Source organism: Echeneis naucrates, chromosome 7, assembly GCF_900963305.1.
Source record: "Echeneis naucrates chromosome 7, fEcheNa1.1, whole genome shotgun sequence".
Taxonomy (NCBI): domain Eukaryota; kingdom Metazoa; phylum Chordata; class Actinopteri; order Carangiformes; family Echeneidae; genus Echeneis; species Echeneis naucrates.
Window position 1 is genome coordinate 2,197,433 of NC_042517.1, and position 18,139 is coordinate 2,215,571.

The 18,139-nt window shown below is 41.2% G+C and overlaps 2 protein-coding genes across 6 annotated transcripts; one reads left to right on the forward strand and one right to left on the reverse strand.

The window, feature by feature from the left end:
* Nucleotides 1–2,320: 2,320 nt before the first annotated feature.
* On the forward strand, nt 2,321–6,696 carry ndnl2 (necdin-like 2). Of its 2 annotated transcripts, none has more exons than XM_029505608.1 (11): nt 2,321–2,381; nt 2,655–2,714; nt 3,158–3,256; nt 3,365–3,428; nt 3,654–3,733; nt 3,839–3,933; nt 4,022–4,101; nt 4,361–4,403; nt 4,501–4,563; nt 5,136–5,250; nt 5,368–6,696. In XM_029505608.1, exons 2-11 carry the CDS (start codon nt 2,664–2,666, stop codon nt 5,458–5,460), a joined length of 783 nt encoding a protein of 260 aa, XP_029361468.1. In that variant the 5' UTR covers nt 2,321–2,381; nt 2,655–2,663; the 3' UTR covers nt 5,461–6,696. The 2 variants fall into 2 exon arrangements, with proteins under 2 accessions (XP_029361468.1, XP_029361469.1); XM_029505609.1 differs by having other exon boundaries at nt 2,332–2,372.
* A 1,243-nt stretch (nt 6,697–7,939) lies between these two features.
* Nucleotides 7,940–17,042, reverse strand: LOC115045756 (6-phosphofructo-2-kinase/fructose-2,6-bisphosphatase-like). Of its 4 annotated transcripts, XM_029505603.1 has the most exons (15): nt 15,341–15,790; nt 15,114–15,227; nt 13,617–13,742; nt 12,388–12,484; nt 12,241–12,307; nt 12,099–12,173; nt 11,903–11,959; nt 11,155–11,276; nt 10,681–10,888; nt 10,449–10,595; nt 10,259–10,363; nt 9,734–9,863; nt 9,118–9,180; nt 8,570–8,634; nt 7,940–8,355 (listed from the first exon to the last, which is right to left on the reverse strand). In XM_029505603.1, the coding sequence occupies exons 1-15, from the start codon at nt 15,471–15,473 to the stop codon at nt 8,296–8,298; spliced, it is 1,569 nt and encodes a 522-aa protein (XP_029361463.1). In that variant the 5' UTR covers nt 15,474–15,790; the 3' UTR covers nt 7,940–8,295. The 4 variants fall into 4 exon arrangements, with proteins under 4 accessions (XP_029361463.1, XP_029361465.1, XP_029361464.1 ...); XM_029505605.1 differs by lacking the exons at nt 15,114–15,227; nt 15,341–15,790 and adding an exon at nt 16,940–17,042; XM_029505604.1 differs by having other exon boundaries at nt 15,117–15,789.
* Nucleotides 17,043–18,139: the final 1,097 nt, after the last annotated feature.

Here is an 18,139-nt window from a genome sequence, read left to right on the forward strand (position 1 = left end):
AAACACATTACAGGATTAATCAGATTTTACAGATCAAATTTCAAGACTTTATGTGCATTCATAAATATTCATAATCATTCATCATTCATCATCAAAATTTAAAACTACATGACTGAGAACACTTTACATATAAAACACATTTTACATTTACAAAAATGATTTACATCTCCAAATGAATCATGAATACAAATTTAAAACTGTCTCCAAATATATTTAAAACTACCAAAGTCCTATTATTACACTGTTAGACTGATGAAAACACAAACAGGAGATAGATACTGAGCCAACGCCGATGGCAGCAGAGTTTTAAAGTTTTGGCTGAAACTACATCTCTATGATTTTTACCTGGTTGGTGGTTTCAGGGAAAACTGGTGAAATTACTTTTGACAAGTTTAACGGAGGAGAAAAAATTGTTCCTCATAAAGACAGAACCAACAAAACGTCACTTCAGGATAATGTGAAAAGAAAAAACTCCCCATCAACAGAGAGTAGGAACTTTTGACTCTGTACTGACCTGAAGCAGACCGGACCAAATCTGACATGGTTTTCATCAGGTTTGATGAGCGCGTCCTCCTGTTTTTTACTCTCAGTCTGACAGAACAACATTCTGCCTTCATGTGTGGATATGTGATGTTCTCTTCTGCAGTATTTGTATGAAGAAAAAACAGATTTCTTAAACAACAGCACTGTAAAGGTCGACAGTTATAATCTGTACTTCTGCAAAATGCACATAGAACAGCATAAATAACCTGTTTGTTTGATTCTGTTTTATTTCATCTAATCTCACTCACTAAAAGTCTCTGATGAAGTGAATACACTAAATATTTCAACTCACCAGAAACTTTGACCTCAAAGTGGGAGCACGAATTTGGAACCCTTAATCTGGCCAAACCCCGCCTGTACCGTCCGGAGTCCGACTCGGTCAGATGTGATGGTCACGGACAAAATTCCTCCTCCAGAGAAGCTGTATCAACATTTAATGATGCATTTGTCATTGTCAGCCCTGAACCTATCTGAAACACTTCCCATATGTTAGTGTAATAAGGAGGACAACAACTTGTTGTTTTACTCCGTTTCTGACAGTTTCCAGAGTTCATCAAAGCTTCCTGTTGGAAGTAAGATGTTTTTATTGAACATCACAGCCTGCTGGTGACTTTCCCTCTGTGGGTTGGGACATTTTGTCCTGACACTGTGGATCAAGGATTACATGAACTGCTGACCTACTTGCAGGTTTATAAATTATCCAAACTGATAAAAGAACTGATAAGAAAAACCTGCATCAGTTCTAAAACTGCTCCCTTTATGTAATGTGACAGAGAAGAGATGAGAGCTGAACAACTGAACTGAACGGTGAGTATGAAAAACTACAGTCTGCATTATTTTTTTGGTTTTGTTACCAACCGAGTGTGATTTTTTTTTTAGTTGGTGAGTGGCTTATTGGAAGATAATGACAAAATGACATTTATCAGTTTTTCACAAACTTGGCCAACTCCAACATTCACAACATGCTGATGGATGTTGATGTGATTTGAAGCAGTAGTTTGTGCTTTAAAGTTTTGTAAAATCATCAGCTGCCTGCATGTGCTGGATTGTTTGGTTTGACCTTTTGTGTTCAGTTGTTTAGTTATTTTCTGCTAAAGCCAGTTAATAGTTTAAGCAGAAATCATACTGACCTCTGGTTATTCCACTCAGCATATAGATACATATATCTAGGCTACGCTCAAAAGTCTTTCTTCTGGCCCGGTCGACTCTCCAAGTCAGGCCCTGACATAAAGTAGGTAGGTAGTAGGTAAATTCTCCGATAAGCTGAAAAGTCCCAGATGTTTTTGAATTTATTTGCAGCAGTTTAAAGTCTAGTTTTGTCTTTATTCTGTTTCTTAATGCTGATTCGGTAAGCTGGAGTTCATGATGTAGTCAGTCCATCCTTTGGTTTTCTGAAAGAGCAGGCGAATATAAGACAGATAGAAGAAAAAGATACCAAAAGAACAGATATTAACAACAACAACAAACCCCCTAACCCTAACAACAACAACAACAACAATAATAATAATAATAATAATAATAATAATAATAATAATAATAATAATAATAATAATAATAATAACAATAATAATAATAATAATAATAATAATAATAATAATAATAATAATAATAATAATAATAATAATAATAATAATAATAATAACAATATACATTATTGTATTTTTTAATGAAAAACGAGGTAGCCAAAATAATAAATTTTTCCGAGTTCACACTTTGTCCGGCAAGTGTCAGCAGCTTCCGGTAGTTTGTTTGCTAACCGCCGATAAAAACCACCGAAGAAGACGCGGAAGCAGACGGCGGGACAACCGACCGGGGAAGTCAGTGACCAGGTCGAGTCGGTGAGCTCTTCTGTCGGTGAATGTCTGCGATTTGCTTTTGTTTCTCTGCAGTTTGTCGAAAAGGAGAGAAAACCGTTAAAATACGTTAAATAAGACACTTCCGGGTCCTTTGCGCTAACGTTAGCTTAGCATTAACGTTCCACGTCCGTCTGCTCTGGGCCGCTGCGGCCGAGTCGTTGTTTGCTTGTTTGTTTGTTTGTTTGTCTGTTTGTTTGTCTGTTTGTGTTACGTTAAACACACATTCCTGACTGTGTGTTTGGTTTTGTTCCGCAGCGTGTCGCCATGGCCCAGAGGAGGAGGCAGTCCGCCCCGCAGAACCAATCTCAGGCAGCGGTGAGTTCGCTTTGGACGACAACAGCAACAGCAACAACAACAACAACAGCAACAACAGCAGCAACAACAACAACAACAACAACAACACATGTGCTCGGTCAAGATACAGATGTGGAAACGGCCTCAAACATCTGAAACCATCTAATGCAACAGAATTACAGCAACAACCATCAGCCTTCTATAGGATCACCTCTGTTGGCCGAACAATCTGTAACAAAGCAAAACACATTTCTGCAGAAATATCTGTAGCTTATAGGTTTATACATTTATTCTATTTCTCAAATTAACATTTGCCAAACTATCGATTTGATCTCTTACCACTTCATGATCCCTCTAAACAGAGTGAACCAGAAAGAAAACAAAATAGTGGTAAACTGCTGACATTCAGTCTACATATACTGGACTAAGTTTTCAGAGAATGTGACTCACATTTCTGCACGTAGGCCCAAGAAGAGGACGATGATCTGACCTTCACTCAGCCGAGTACGTCGCAGGTCCAGAGAGGACTGGAGAAGGTCACCAACGCACAGGTTGACCAAAAGGTGATGGAAATCCACGGTTTTATTTTAAATGATTAACAAAATAAAATCTAACCTTACTGAAGGATTTTTTTTCTTTATTTATTTAATGTCCAATTGCCCTTCCTGCAGACAGCTGAGGTGGTGCAGTACGTCCTGGTCAAGGACCAAAAGAAGATCCCCATACGCCGAGCAGGTAAAACTGCAAAACAGCAACCAGTAGAGTTGGTCATCATTCAAGACTCCACACAGCAATCATGACCAAATTTCATACAAATGTTACATGCAGGTGTGGGTCCTTGTAACAGTTACAACTTTTCTTACTTACCTCTGCATTGTGTAAAAAACCATTAGAGAACACACACAAGTATACAACTGTCACAAATTGGTGTTGAGGGTGTTTCATTTCTTTTTCTTTTAGACTTAGTGAAACATGTGGTGAAAGAGTACAGAAACATCTACCCTGAGATCATAAAGAGGGCAGTCCGGACTTTTGACCAGGTTTGTTCAGAGAGGATCGGTGGCAGCAACTGAACCAGCTCAACGGAAATATTACATTAATGAAGACACAAATCACAATGTCGCTCTTTCCTCACTTTTAAACAGGTGTTTGGTCTCAGCCTGGTTGAAATAGACACCAAAAATCACATCTACATACTTGTCAATAAGTTGGATAAAGAAGAGGGAGCATCACAGTTCAAGTGAGCATCACTGCACACATACAAACTTTTAGTTTATCTCCCAATGACACCGTTGTATAAACTGCTGGGTTTGTTTTAACCCTCACAGTAATCCAACCAACCCAAAGATAGGTCTGCTGTTTGTCATCCTGAGTGTCATTTTCATGAAAGGAGGTGTCGTCAGAGAAAGTGAGTGACAGAGCTTTGAACTCTTCATAGCTAGCTTCCTCAGTTGTGTTGGTGTGTTCACCATTTTCTCATATCAAGTCAGATTTATTTGTATAGCACCAAATCATAACAAAGTTACATCAAGGCACTTTACATGTAGAGCAGGTCTAGACCAAACTTTTGATAAGATTATTTAAAGAGACCCAACAGATCCCTTGATGAGCAAGCTCTTGGTGACAATGGCAAGGAAAACCTTCCTCATATCTGGTTGTTTTTACAGACCTTATCTGGAATACTCTGAAGAAGCTCCGTGTAGATCCTGGGTAAGATACATTTCACAAGTCACAGCTCATGATTCATGACTTGGCACATTCCTGAATTTTAATCTTTGCTCGTTTCGACGGCGTAATTTGTCCTCAGAGAGAAACACGAAGAGTTTGGAGATGTGAAGAAGGTGGTCACAGATGAGTTTGTTCGTCAGAGGTAAGAGGAGCTCTCTCTGGTCAGTTGGCATTGAAGAAGGCCTTCACTTAAATGAATCTCCCTTTTTTAGTACGAGTGGCTATAACCACATTTTTAAAATTGCTCCTGTTACATAGATTCCTGTGTGATCTGGTTTCATGATTTGCTCTCTGGGGAGATCCCAGGCCAACAATAGCTCAGTCCTTTAGTCCGGTCTGTCTGAGATCAGCAGGTCGCTGGTTCAAGGCTCGCTGGGATCACTGTACTGGTGTGTTCAGAGCTGGAGTCTGTCAGACCATAGACTCAGGTTTATACCACACCACAGAGCAGCTGGAGAGTGGGAGAACCCAGACCACTATGGCAGAGTGGCTGGACCACCACTCACTCCAAACATCATCCTGCCATCTTGTTTTTAGTCACTGAAAATGTTCTACTTCAGAGACTCTGCCACAAAACAGTTTTTTAATTAACCTGCTTAATCAGTTTGTCTTGTAAAATCCTGGCTGTTAACAAGTTTATAAAGTAAATCCTGTCCTAAAATGTAGGACATTATAAGTCTATAAAAGGTAAGTTTACTTTGATTGTGTGTTCAGGTACCTGGAGTATGCGCGGATCCCTCACACAGAGCCAGCTGAGTATGAGTTTCGCTGGGGTCAACGTGCCGACATGGAGGTGTCAAAAGCCAAAATCCTGGAATTCATGGGCCAAGTAAGTGCTTGTCTCACCTGCGGACTGTCACACTGCGTCTGCCTGCCATTAAATTGAACTTAAACTATGGGATCTCAACGTGTGTGTGACTGATGGAGACTTTGTGTTTGATCTCAGCTTCATGAACAGGAGCCTCAGAGCTGGAGTCAGCAGTACAGAGAAGCCCACTCCAGCTCAGCACAGACCGGGACCAGCAGCAGTCAAAGATAACTGTCCCAGTCTTACGCTTTATTTTTGCCTTGCTTTTTTTATGACTTTTTAAAAATATTTATTCTGGTTGTTGATACTGAATGAGAGAAGTTGTTACGTGGAGCTGCGTTTGTGTCATTATGTAGAAAGATGTAGTGTTAAAACAGGCAGGATCATAAAGCTCAGACTGATTATATCAAATTAAACTTGTACATTTTCATGAGTTTAATTTTATCTCACATTAATAACATTTCACAGCACAAATACATTGAATCAGGTATCAGTTTTTGACTTTATTGCCCAAACTTCAAGGTAACGTAATTATTCACTTTCAGACAGTAAAACTGTCTTTTAAAACAGATGAACATCAGTGATTGGCCCCGACTGTTCATTTACATACTCTGACTGCTGTTGGACAGACAATAAGCTTCAAGTACCACTTCAACACCCCACTTGCTACACATTACAGAACTCAGGATGCACATTGGCACAGAAGAATAGCAGCAAGACAAGGACGTGACTTTTTTTTTTTTTTTTTTTTTTTAATACAATCTGATCCTACTGAACGAGCACAAGTTTAACACTTCGACTCTGGACTTGACTGGTGTGTTTTAAAGGGACGACTTCATGCATAACTATCAGTTTAACTCATCACATTATGAGGAAAGAAAGGAGGTACATGGATTTTTTTTTCCCCTCCAAAGTAAGGGTCCCCCTGAGGAAAACCTTTTACCGTGGGGCCGGTGTCACTGAGCGAGGTTGGTTAGTTTTGGGCTTAACGCAGGTTTTCTAATTTATGAGGATGATTCATTTAACGGGGATATATAGTCAGAATACCGGAGCCTCAAATGGACAAAGTTTAGAGTTACTTTGCGTCTGTAATCACATTTGTAGAAAAATCCACTCTGGTTTTAAAAACTGGAATTTATAACTATAACTAATATTAATAATATTAGAACAGTTTAAATTTAAACCAGTAAATTACAAATGTGGTATTCCACTCAAAGCTTAAAAGTCTTTGGCAGGAGTCTCAATAGTTATTCTTAAATTTATGATGTAGCTTTATTGTACCCAAATGTCTAATGTGCATAATGTCTATACATTTATGATTGCCATAAATGAAAAAAGGACTTTCAACTGAATACAAGTTGTTTTTTTATAATTATAAATTTAGATATTTTTCAGCATTTCAATTTCTGTCTGTTTAAAGTGCACATTATACACTTAAACATTACACAATAAACATGTTTTTGTCTTGCCTCTATTCTTTTTTTTTCTGTTTTTGACAGAATATTCCGAGGGCTTTCATTTTACCATGAATGTGACTAGTTATTTCAGTATTTAATATTGAACACGGAGGGTATATATTAGGGCTTAATCATTTGTTTTGCTATTCATTTTGATTTTATTCTTACTGTTTTTAAAACTTACAACTTATTGCACTGATACAAGTCTTTTGATTTAACTTGGAAAAAAAAAATCTTAATATTTGCCTACAGAAAGTGTGATCCCAACAGATTATTTTTTATTTTACCATTTAGAGAGTCTGTGAGATACGTCTTTTTTTTTCCCTCATACAACCACAATAAAAAAAGTGTAAAAACAGTAAGAATGATGTCAAAATGAAGAACAATTACTGTCTCGTCGACTGTCGATTAAAGTAGGAGTTAAAGGAAACTTAATGGCCGTTTTAGCTGCTGTGATAAGTGCGTTTTATTTCTGGTGTGGTTCAGAACATCTTCGTGTTCCGGGAAAACCCAAAGAGAGCCAAACTGGCTTTGTGACACAGACCCCCGGACAACTAACGAAGTCACACGACGAGTTAGTCATCTTTAAAATATTTTCATATTAAAAAGAACACTGATGTGCTGCACCATGATTATTAGTATTGCACTAGATTCCGTTGTTCCTCCTGTCTGTTGAAACACACAACAGGACACACGCCGCATGTGAAGTGTGTGTCTGCGTATGTGCGGTGCATAGAGTTATCACGAGGCACATCATGGTGTCAGGCAGTTAAAGTGCCAAATGTCTTCAGCTGTGGTTGTGTGGTTTTGTCAGTGTAAAGGACCGGGTGGATATTCGGGGCAAATTCGTCCACCCTGGTTGTTTTCTCAACATCATTTAGATGAGAAGATGGAAACCACATTAGCATCCGTGTGCCTAATCTTAATATATGGACAGCATCAGGACTGGGAATGGGGAAGCTGCCAGCTGTGCTCCGTCCGAAGGTTACCAAACGAAATCCCACAAAGCTCCTTAACCTTTCACCTCATCACTGTTAATATAATTAAATGTAAACACGATCAAGCCAACTTTTTATTTTACTGGATCATATTGTGCAAACCAAACTCTCATTTCATGGGATTTCTAAAGCTTTCCTGGTCGGTTTCTGTGGTGACGGGTTCTTCAATGTGCTTGTCCAGTTTTGTTCAGTATATATATATATATATATATATATATATATATATATATATATATATATATATATATTAAAAAAATATACAGTATATACAATAATCTATGTAAGTTAAATACATCTAACTGAGCCACATTGTTGTGGACGGGATAAATAAATGAGACTTGATATGTTAATTGTGTTAGAGGTTTAAAACTTTTTACCTTCAGACAGAGCAAGACTTGCTGGTTCCCCTTAAGGCTCTATGCTATGATATATGACGGACATTTGGCCTGAGCCCGGGATTATAAAGTGCGTTTACAATGGATAAGAGACTACTACAGGAGAAACAACGACAACAATCAGTATTATTACTTCAATTACATTAAAAAAAGGCCACTTTACGTCATGGTGGATGGAAACAAAACAAGTTCCCTGGGTTTGTTGAGCTTCCTCCTCTAGATATGCTCTGGGACCGTCTCCAAGGCGTCTGCTGGGTCTCGGTCCACGTCCACGTTCTGAGGAAGAGACAAACTCAGCCATAAATTGGTTTTGTTTTTTCCCCACCCAACCGATTTCATCAGGGGGCCATTTAAGAGTGAGCACTTCTATGTTTGTTCTCAGAAAAACAGACAGCTCAGCTCAGAGACGTCCACTGAGGGGCGACCAATTTACCAACGTGTAAGAACGACTTCTGTATTGTTGTGAGAAAGTGGAGCTTGTTGGATTTACCACTGGTTTGTCTCTGTGTGTGTTGACAGCTTCAACGTTTAGGAATACAGAATCCACTTTACAGCCTGAGAGAAAAAGACAAACGGCAAAGTGTGACGTTCAGGTTCATGATGACAGAAATTTAGGCAGACATTAAATTAGTTACTCCGACTTGTATTACAGATTTGGACTGAATTCATCGAGTCTTTGGGGGGTTTGTTTACTTCGCTGCTTCCTGAGGGAATCTTACTTTTGTACACGTTTGCTTTAATAAATGAATAAACTTGTAAAATAACCCTTTGAGGTCAAAGTGGAAGTGAGAGGTCAACATAAAAGGACAAAATCTGAACTTCCATGAGAACACGGCTCAGAATTCACTTCTGTTTCCTCTTTCCGGCACAAAAAAAGAATTGTGGACTTTTTCCACCAAAATCAGGAAACATCAGCGGAGCACAAGTCACATTTTTCCAAAGTTTTCAATGATGGATAAAGTTAACATTTTGTTGTACAAAAGAGGCGACACAAGAAAAAAGGCTTTCTGATGTGAGGAGCAGATAAACGGGACTGACCGTAGGCCACTGGGGTGAGTTTGAGGACCGTGTGGAGAGGACACTTCAGGTAGGGGAGTTCATCTGACACACAACAGAGAGAAAAATACATGACATACATTTGACTGGAGGTGCACAAAGAAGAAGAAACGTGATCTGCAATTAATAAATAAAACAAAAAAGGTATTGATTAACCTCTATAGAAGATCATTGGTGAAAAAAGAAATGGAGATATGAATTAGACAGATTAAATATTTCCTCATTAGTCTCCGTTCTTGGGATCACTAACAGTTATGTTATTATCAAATCCTACATGAAGATGAAAATCTTTTTCTATTTTTTTTTTTATTTTAAGTGTAAGTGTAAATCAAATGAAGTGTTACTATCAGTGAATTCGTTGGGTACTAGTTTCAGCAGCAGATTTAATCCACATTTCCTGCACAACCCAGTATGGTGTGTGTGCTTATGGTTTTTGTCTTTTGGCTGGAGTTAACCATAATAATAATAATAAAAAAAAAAAGCAGGTGATTAGATTTCCCCTTAAAGAAAAATCTAATCTGTGCAGTTCTGAAGCTAAAGACGACAGTGGACCTGACTCTTCCGGTGTTTGACTGTAATGACGTTGCGTTTTCCTCACCAGCACTCTTGTCCAGGAAGTAGGCCAGCAGACACCTCATGACCGCCTGGTGACAGATGACCAAAACGTTCTCCTGCCTCTCCAGCTCCATGATGACCGGCTCCAGACGCTGGACCAGGTCCTCGTAGGACTGGTGCACGGAGAGGAGACAGACTCACATGTGAAGACTGGATCAGAGTCATGCTACAATTATTTGACTGATTAAATAATAAAGAAATAAATAAAAACAAATAGTAAGAATAATAAAGGAAAGTAAATAAACTGCATTTACTTTACTTCCAGCCACCAGGTGGTGCAGAACATTAATTTCTCTGGTTAAAGGCTAAAACACATCTCTTCTACTGTGTTTTCTTTAATCAACTCCACATTTTTCCAGACTTTCAGAAACAGCAAAGATTGAAAGCGGAAAGTGGGATGATGTGAACTAACAACTGACTTGAGGTTTGAAATAATCGTCTGCAGCGGCAGATCTTCAAACCATCTCGTGTGAAGGTGCTGCTGAAGTTTCTGCTCTCGGACTCTCACCTCTCCTTTCGGGTAACGGTAGCGATATTTGTCTTGGTCCCTCAGAGCAAACTCTTCTGGGAAATTGTTCTGGATCTCCTCATACGTCATCTCCTCACAGACCCCCTGAAGCAGCAAACAGAGAATTCATCCAACGTCACATGAACGTTCCATTAAAACGGCAACTCGTGTCCGTCACGCACACACTCACAGCATCGATCTCGTTGAGGGCCTTCCACTGTTCGTACTGGACTCCCAGCGCCTCTGCAGTCTGGATGGTCCTCTTCATGTGGCTCGTCCACACCTTCAGGTCTCGGATGCACTGCCCACGCATGTACGTACCCAGAGCACTGGCAAACTGACACACACAGAGAGGACGTGAGCACGAGGACCGCATCCGTGATCCACCAAGCCCCGCCCAAACAGTACTACAGTGTCCTGACCTTTGCCCCGCGAGGTGACAGCCCGGAGTCCCCCCCGATACGACCCGTGAGGTTGAGTTCGCTCTCCCCGTGGCGGCTCAGGTAGATGGACCTCGGGGTGACGTGAATGTTCATGAGGTAATAGACTATCCTGCTCTGAATGTGGTCCTGGACCTGGTTCACCAGGTATCTGCTGCCCACGTTGAAGATCTTGATATAAGACAAGTTCCTGAGTAAAGACATGGGTAACATAATCTGTTACCTCTTTTAGCTGTCATTTCAAACTAAAAGCCCTCGGCAGACACTTTGCACCAACCTTCAATACAACACGACAAAGTTCTGGTTGTTAACAGATACCTAGAAGGAGTATTTAATTCCAGTCTAAAGATGACGTCAAGCTATTTTGTTATTTCACAATTACAGTTTGTATCTGTGATGAACCTGTTGATCCACCTCTCTGACGTGGAATGCTGGTCTGGGATCACAGACACTCACCTGTCTTTGTTGTTGTCCAGGGGGACGTAGGTCAACTTGTAACAATCGATCCTTTTCAGGAAGTCGGCCACAGCCTCCTCTTTGTCACAGTCTATGTAGTCCGGGCTGCTCAGCTTCACTTGCTGTTTTAATAGCCACAGAAACATGAGGAAAGTCAAATCCTCATCGGAGGACACAGATGAAGGCCACAGGCCACAAATACATCACTACGATTATTTTGTGTACTTCAAGTTTTGCTGGAGTTTTGACCTTTCTCATCCTCTGTCCAACAACACAGCATTTTCATTTCTTGTGTTGGTTGGCAGGTCTGTGTTTCCAGTGTTTCTATAATGATTGAATCAGACTCAACACCAAGTTGTTTTGTTGACTTCCAGCTGGTTTGGTACGGTTGTGATCAAAGGCATTTCATCTTAACTGATGCACGCTGACCTGACATGAACTGATAGTACACATAAATAAAAGGAAGAAGGAAACCAAGGGGACGATTGTTCTCCAAAAGTGCAAATGAACAAAGGCTGGATCAGGTCTGGCCAAGACACACAGGACCTGGCAGCCTGGGACCGGCACTCAGACCAAGGCCCAGCTCACTGCAGGGTTTCCCAGCATTAACAAAACAGAAACTGAGTCTTGGCTCAAAAAACACAAAGCTGTTGGCTCCCAGCAAAGATCTCACAGCACAACTTCCTGCACGCACGCGCACATACACGCACACACACACACACACACACACACACACTCACTCCCTTACTTTAATATTCTCAGCGATGATCTCCGGGTCGTCACATATCGACTCCACAAAAAAAACCTAAGCAGGACGGAAAAAAAGAGAAAGACGCTTTAAAATTAATTTGGATGATATTTTAATAAAATTCTCTATTTTATAAATATATAAATTTATATATAAAAATATATATATATATTTTATTAATATAAATAAAACAAACCTTATAACCGTTTTCTTTGGCAAAGCTGATAATGACCTCCCTCCGCTCTGGGGTGGTGTTGGTGGCATCAAAAACCTAACAGCAAGAAATGAACTTATTGATCACATTAAAATTTTATGTTCTAATATCAGATTTCACTCACCACAACCTGACCCTGCTCCCTGGTGAAGTAATCACACACATCTTTCAGGGCAGTGACGACGCAGGTTCTACGCACAAAAATAAAAAACATCAATAATGTCGAACATTATTTCCATTTGTGTTTTAGTCCACGTGAGGTTTGACATACTTCCGTATCTTCATGGCCTCCGTGTTGTCGGGTCTGAAGAACTCGAAGCTGTTGTATGAACATGTGGCTTCCCTCCTGTACTGCCCAATATTGAACACTGTCGATCAAAGGGAGAGAAAGGACATGAAAGCACGCACTCACTCACTAAATCATCATTGTGCTAAAATATTAACCTTCGCTACCTTGACAATTACTGATAATTTGAGACTTTGAAAGCACAAAAAAAAAAGAGTTAATTTATGTCTTTAGTTGATAGCAGTTCCACGTCAGGGACCATGAACATCTGTGGTGACACATATTGATCCAAACAAGCGTTAACCCATCTTTAAATCAGCTGCTGCTGCTGATGATGATGTTTGAGATCGATAAAGGAAATCTCTCTTTCTCATGCAGAATGCAGGTTAAAAGGTCTTCAGCACTGGCTTCCCCTTTCAGACACGCACACTTTTATAAGAATCTGAACACAATCAAGAAGGTGGAAATGACGACAACCTCAAAGCCTCCACATCACAACAACTTTATGTGTAGGCGCAAATTCAACCCAACAAGAAGCATGTTCATCCCAACGGTAAAACATAAAGGTAACTCCCTAAATTCTCCTACAGATCTGCTGTTCCTTTGGAAAAGTTAAGTTAAGAAGGATGTGTTTAAACTCGCATTTCATGAAAAATTAGGCTGATACGTCTTATACCTGTTTAGACCTGTTCCCTGTAAAACCAGTGTATGCCAACTTGATTTAGCTTGTTGATTTAGCACGGTTTACATGCACCGTAAACAATAGATACAAACAAGGTTCTGTTTGTTCTCACCGTGAAGTCACCCCCTCGGTTTGAGAGCTACCCCAAACAGCTGGGATTGGCTGCAGCCAAAGGTTGTCACCTACATAACTACGAATGTATTGTTACAGTCTAAAGCTTTGAATTTTAGATTCACCCAAACTGGTAGTGCACATTAGCATTAAGCTAGTAACATGTGATAATATGACAGATATGCTAACGCATGCTTAATGCAAAACCACCAGCATAATTCACACCAACCGGCCACAATTAATCTACACAATCGCAGTTTTAATTATCATTAAGAGGAGACTTTTTTAATGATAAGGCTTCAAACTGAAGAACAGGAAAAATAAGATACATTTTAAATTTCGATGGAAAGAGACTTCCAAGTATTTCTGCCTAAACAATGAAATCCAGCTCCAAACAGAGTCCTGCACAGTCAGCCGATACCTTTGGTCGTCACTCCGATCCAGTTCAGGTATCTGGTGAGCTTTTTAGAGATGTAGGTTTTTCCTCGTGCGGGGAGTCCTACCATCACTATCATAGTCGGGGAGTTGGTGAACTGGGGCACCGACGCTGAAACACAAAAACACACAAACACAACGTTACACTTCCTACACTGCAAACAAAGACATGCTGAGTTGGGTTGCAGATAAACTGCTTATTTGCTTTCTGACCAACCAGGAGGTGATTCGTTTATTTTTGTATAAAAACAGGAAAAAAAAAAAATTAAAATCACTGATAATTGTCCAAAGGCTCGTGCTGAAATATCTTGCACGTAACTTGATGTAAAACCACCAATCTTGTACAGATTAAAACAGAAAGACACATCGTAATTACCAATATTCAGAGTAACTGGTAGACAGATCAGTTCAAGTCTTCATGCTAACAGCAACAGAGAACAATTATTTCACTATTTGTCCTTTCAAGGGGCTTTTTAAAAGTTAACTATGCAGACCAACAGAAAAACTTGCAGAGAGCTTTTAATTTGCTGTCAAGGAACACAACAAAAGGAAAAATGATCAAATAATACTGACAACTGTGTTCTTATAATTAACCAGACTAGTCACTTCTGTAGGCTTAATAACTGAAACCAATGAACGTTTAGATTTAGATTAGATCTTCTATTTTTGTTATTTTTTTTATCTTTATTTGTTTTTCTGTAAAACAACAAAGTAATAAAATGAATTTTATGACTACTACTGATAACTGTTTTAAAACATACTATAATTTTTTTCCCCAATCGAACAGCCAGAATTTGTCCACACTGACCTTTGACCTCCAAAATCTAATCAGTTCAGCGTAAGCGGCCTAAAGTCAGGGGATTCCCTTGAGGTGTTCTGACATATTATCATAAAAAGCTGCATTTTGTGAGGTAGCCATGACCTTTGACCTTTGACAACTTAAGTTAAGGAATTCTGAGTTCACAAGAGCAGGATGGGCCGAAAACAATCAGTCCATTCTGTCGCCGCAGCGGAGGCAGACTTTCTTTGGTGACCCCTACGTTGGGAACCAGTTTACTGCAGCAGTGAAGTTATTAAATCAACTTCACCTCAAACAGATATGAGTTAAATATTAATAACGTGGAGACATTTCAGTCACGACGGAGAACAGATTTTATAGTTGTTGTAAAGCAGTAATTATTTTAGCTGCTCTGTGTTTAATCATTACCACAGTGCAACATTTGCAGGGAATGGGCAGCACAGTGACCCTCTGAGGTGAACGGCCCCCTGGTCTCAGGCCCCTCAGCGCAGACCTCACGACATGCTAACAGACTGTCTAATGAGGCGAAGCTGTTTTGACACATCATGTAACCGACAAGTGTGAACCTGTCACGCTGTGTTAAAACGCATCCACGTGTCAGGCTGTGTGTGTGTGTATGTGTGTGTGTGTGTGTGTGTGTGTGTGTGTGTGTGTGTGTGTGTGTGTGCGCGCGTGTGTACTCACAGCCTCTGCGTTGGCTCAGTCTGCTTTTCATCCACGGCCCCCATGTTTTCTCCAGAGGATTTTGAGTGAGGGCTCTTTGTGTTTCTGTCATGGCTTTAACAGCCAGGTGAGCGACTGTATGTTTGTGTGTGTGTGTGAGAGAGAAACGAAAACCGGTGAGCAGATTTTGAACTTTCTGCGATGACCTCAGTGTGGGAGGAGCCTGAGTGGTCTGGCAGTCAGCTAACCTGTTAAGTTGGCTGCTGAGGATGAGAATGCCTCTGATTGGCTCAGGCAGCCGTCAGTCATGCTGACTGCACCGGTGACGCTCCTCCAAATCCAAACTTCGCCCCGCCATAAGGAAGCGGCTCTGCGTGACATGAACAAACTGCACCGAACTGCTCGACTGTCAGTGATGATGTTTAACTTAAAGTCTCACATCCGCCCAGCCATCTGAGATAATGTGTGTGTGTCTGTGGGGAGAGAGGATGTGTACTTTATTTTGGGGAGTAGTTGCGGGTGTTGTCACAGTGACACATGAGAATGAATGTCAAACTCTTAAGTTGCACACAAACTCCCCCATGAACTAAACTCAAAGGCGTCATTTGTGTGTCATTTCTGTTGTGATATTATTTTGTTGTTGTTGTTTGCACCATTTCCTGTCACATGCACTCAGGGCGGACATTTTGATTTCAGAGCTGATGCGCTCTCTCCAGCTACCACACTGAAAAGGAGCACATAGATGTTCTTTATGGTGGTACTCTTCTTCTTCTGTGCTATTTCTGACAGAGTATTTCTCAGTCAGAGAGGAGGAAGCAAAAATACCACACTGTGAGAAATACAGCTGAAAGAGTTTATGTATTTTAAGGAAAATGTGACTGTGAGATATAACTTTATATAAAAAACACATCATCAAGCAGCGAGAGTTCAAGTCAACAATGAAGGAGCATCAGTGACTAACTGGATTTGGGCGAACATGGAGCAGCAGATTATCTCGAGGATGTGATGAAACTGAATATTTTCCAGTTCTGTCTTTAATAAAAGTTTAGAGCTGATGTTGACGCAGAGACCTGACGAATATGTCTCCAATAGAAGTGATGAAACATTCCTCCTCCTCCTGAGATTTTATCAGATAAAATATGAGTCAACCAAACTTTTCTAAACTGGAACCGCTCAATGATTGTTCTGTTTTCACGCTTAAAATAAGTCACAATTTCAAATTTCTGGTTTCTGCGCACAAACACAAACAGGAGGAGCAGCGACAACAAGCAGTAGCTCTTTAAAGGTTTGGACTGCAGATCCAGGACTTCAAGAAGAACTCAGCTGTGGATTTTTACTTTTTTATACATGAACTCAGAGAGCACTGAGGCTGCTGTGTGTGTGTGTGTGTGTGTGTTCACATGTACTACAGATAGACTTACAGTGTGTATGTATGTGTGTGTGTGTGTGTGTGTGTGTATGTGTGTTCACATGTACTACAGATAGACTTACAGTGTGTATGTATGTGTGTGTTTGTGTGTGTGTACTACAGATGGACTAACAGTGTGTGTTTGTGTGTGTGTGTGCTACAGATGGACTAACAGTGTGTGTTTGTGTGTGTGTGTGCTACAGATGGACTAACAGTGTGTGTGTGTGTTATCACATGTCCAGCAAATGGACTAACAGTGTGTGTGTGTGTGTGTGAGTGTGTGTGTGTGTATGTGTGTTCACATGTACTACAGATAGACTTACAGTGTGTATGTGTGTGTGTGTGTGTGTGTGTGTGCTACCGATGGACTAACAGTGTGTGTGTGCTACAGATGGACTAACAGTGTGTGTGTGTGTGTGTGTCATTGATCAGACCTCACCTGTGCTCTCACACCGCCGCCTCGGCCGCCTCACCGGAAGTCGGTCCCGTTTGGCCTCCATGTGTGTGTGCAGGCTCAGACCCAGAAACGTGGCTCCTCTCGGCGGGGCTGGCCCCAGAATAAACCCCTGACCCCCCCCAGATCCTCTGACCCCCCCAGGTCCTCCGACCCCTTCGACACTTCGCACCAGACATCTCCACTCGCCGTGCACGCTGCCGGTGCGCGCCCCCGCTGCAGCGGCGCATGTTGCTGTGTACGTTGTCCAACCCCGCCAAACCCCTCAGGCCTCGGGGGAAACACCGCGAGACTTACACAAACCAGTGTGTGTGTGTGTGTGTGTGTGTGTGTGTGTGTGAGAGAGAGAGAGAGCAGCACTCAGGCTGCCGGCCACGCGCTTCGCCTTACATCAATGAAAACAGTTGCGTCACGTGGTCAGTCAGCTCCGCGGACGCACGCGCAACACGAAGTTATCTCGTAATAAGTTCTTGCATGATCGCCCGCTCGTGCACGCGTGCGTGCGTGCGTGTGTGTGCGTGTGTGTGTGCCACTCACCGTGCGGTCTCCTGAACCGCAGCGTCCTCCCCGCGCCCCCCTGCGGCTGAGCTCCGTCTTGCGTAATCGCCGGTCTGCTCATCCTCCGAATCTATTCCTGGTGGACTGTGTGTGTCCGTGTGTGTGTCCGTGTGTGTGTGTTTAATGTATGTACACACTGAGGAGGCAGTGCGGTGATGGTCGGTGTTTGCCCAGCTGTTGGTGCTCCTCCTCAGTTTGGTCCCTCCGGTTTAGTATTCCGTCTTTGGCTGCTCTCTCTCTCTCTCTCTCTCTCTCTCACACACACACACACACACACACACACACGGTAACACACTCACAGTGCATCAGGGAAACCAGTCCTCCAGGTTTAACCTCCTCTTTAATCATCACGGACAGTAAACAACCAACCAGTTTGAATGATCATTTGTTTGTTTTTTTCCAGCTTTTCCTGCTCCTGTGGAGAGAATCACTGACACACATCAACACTACTGTAACACACACAAAACATGTTGCACAACTCTCTCTAGAACTTCTTAAAAATAAATTCATATTCTGGACATGCAGCTCGTCTGAGTCATAACTCAGGATCATCATCCGGATGTTTACAGAAACAGCTGCAGAAAAAAACAACTGTTGAATGTCATCTAGCATTTCCCACAATGCATC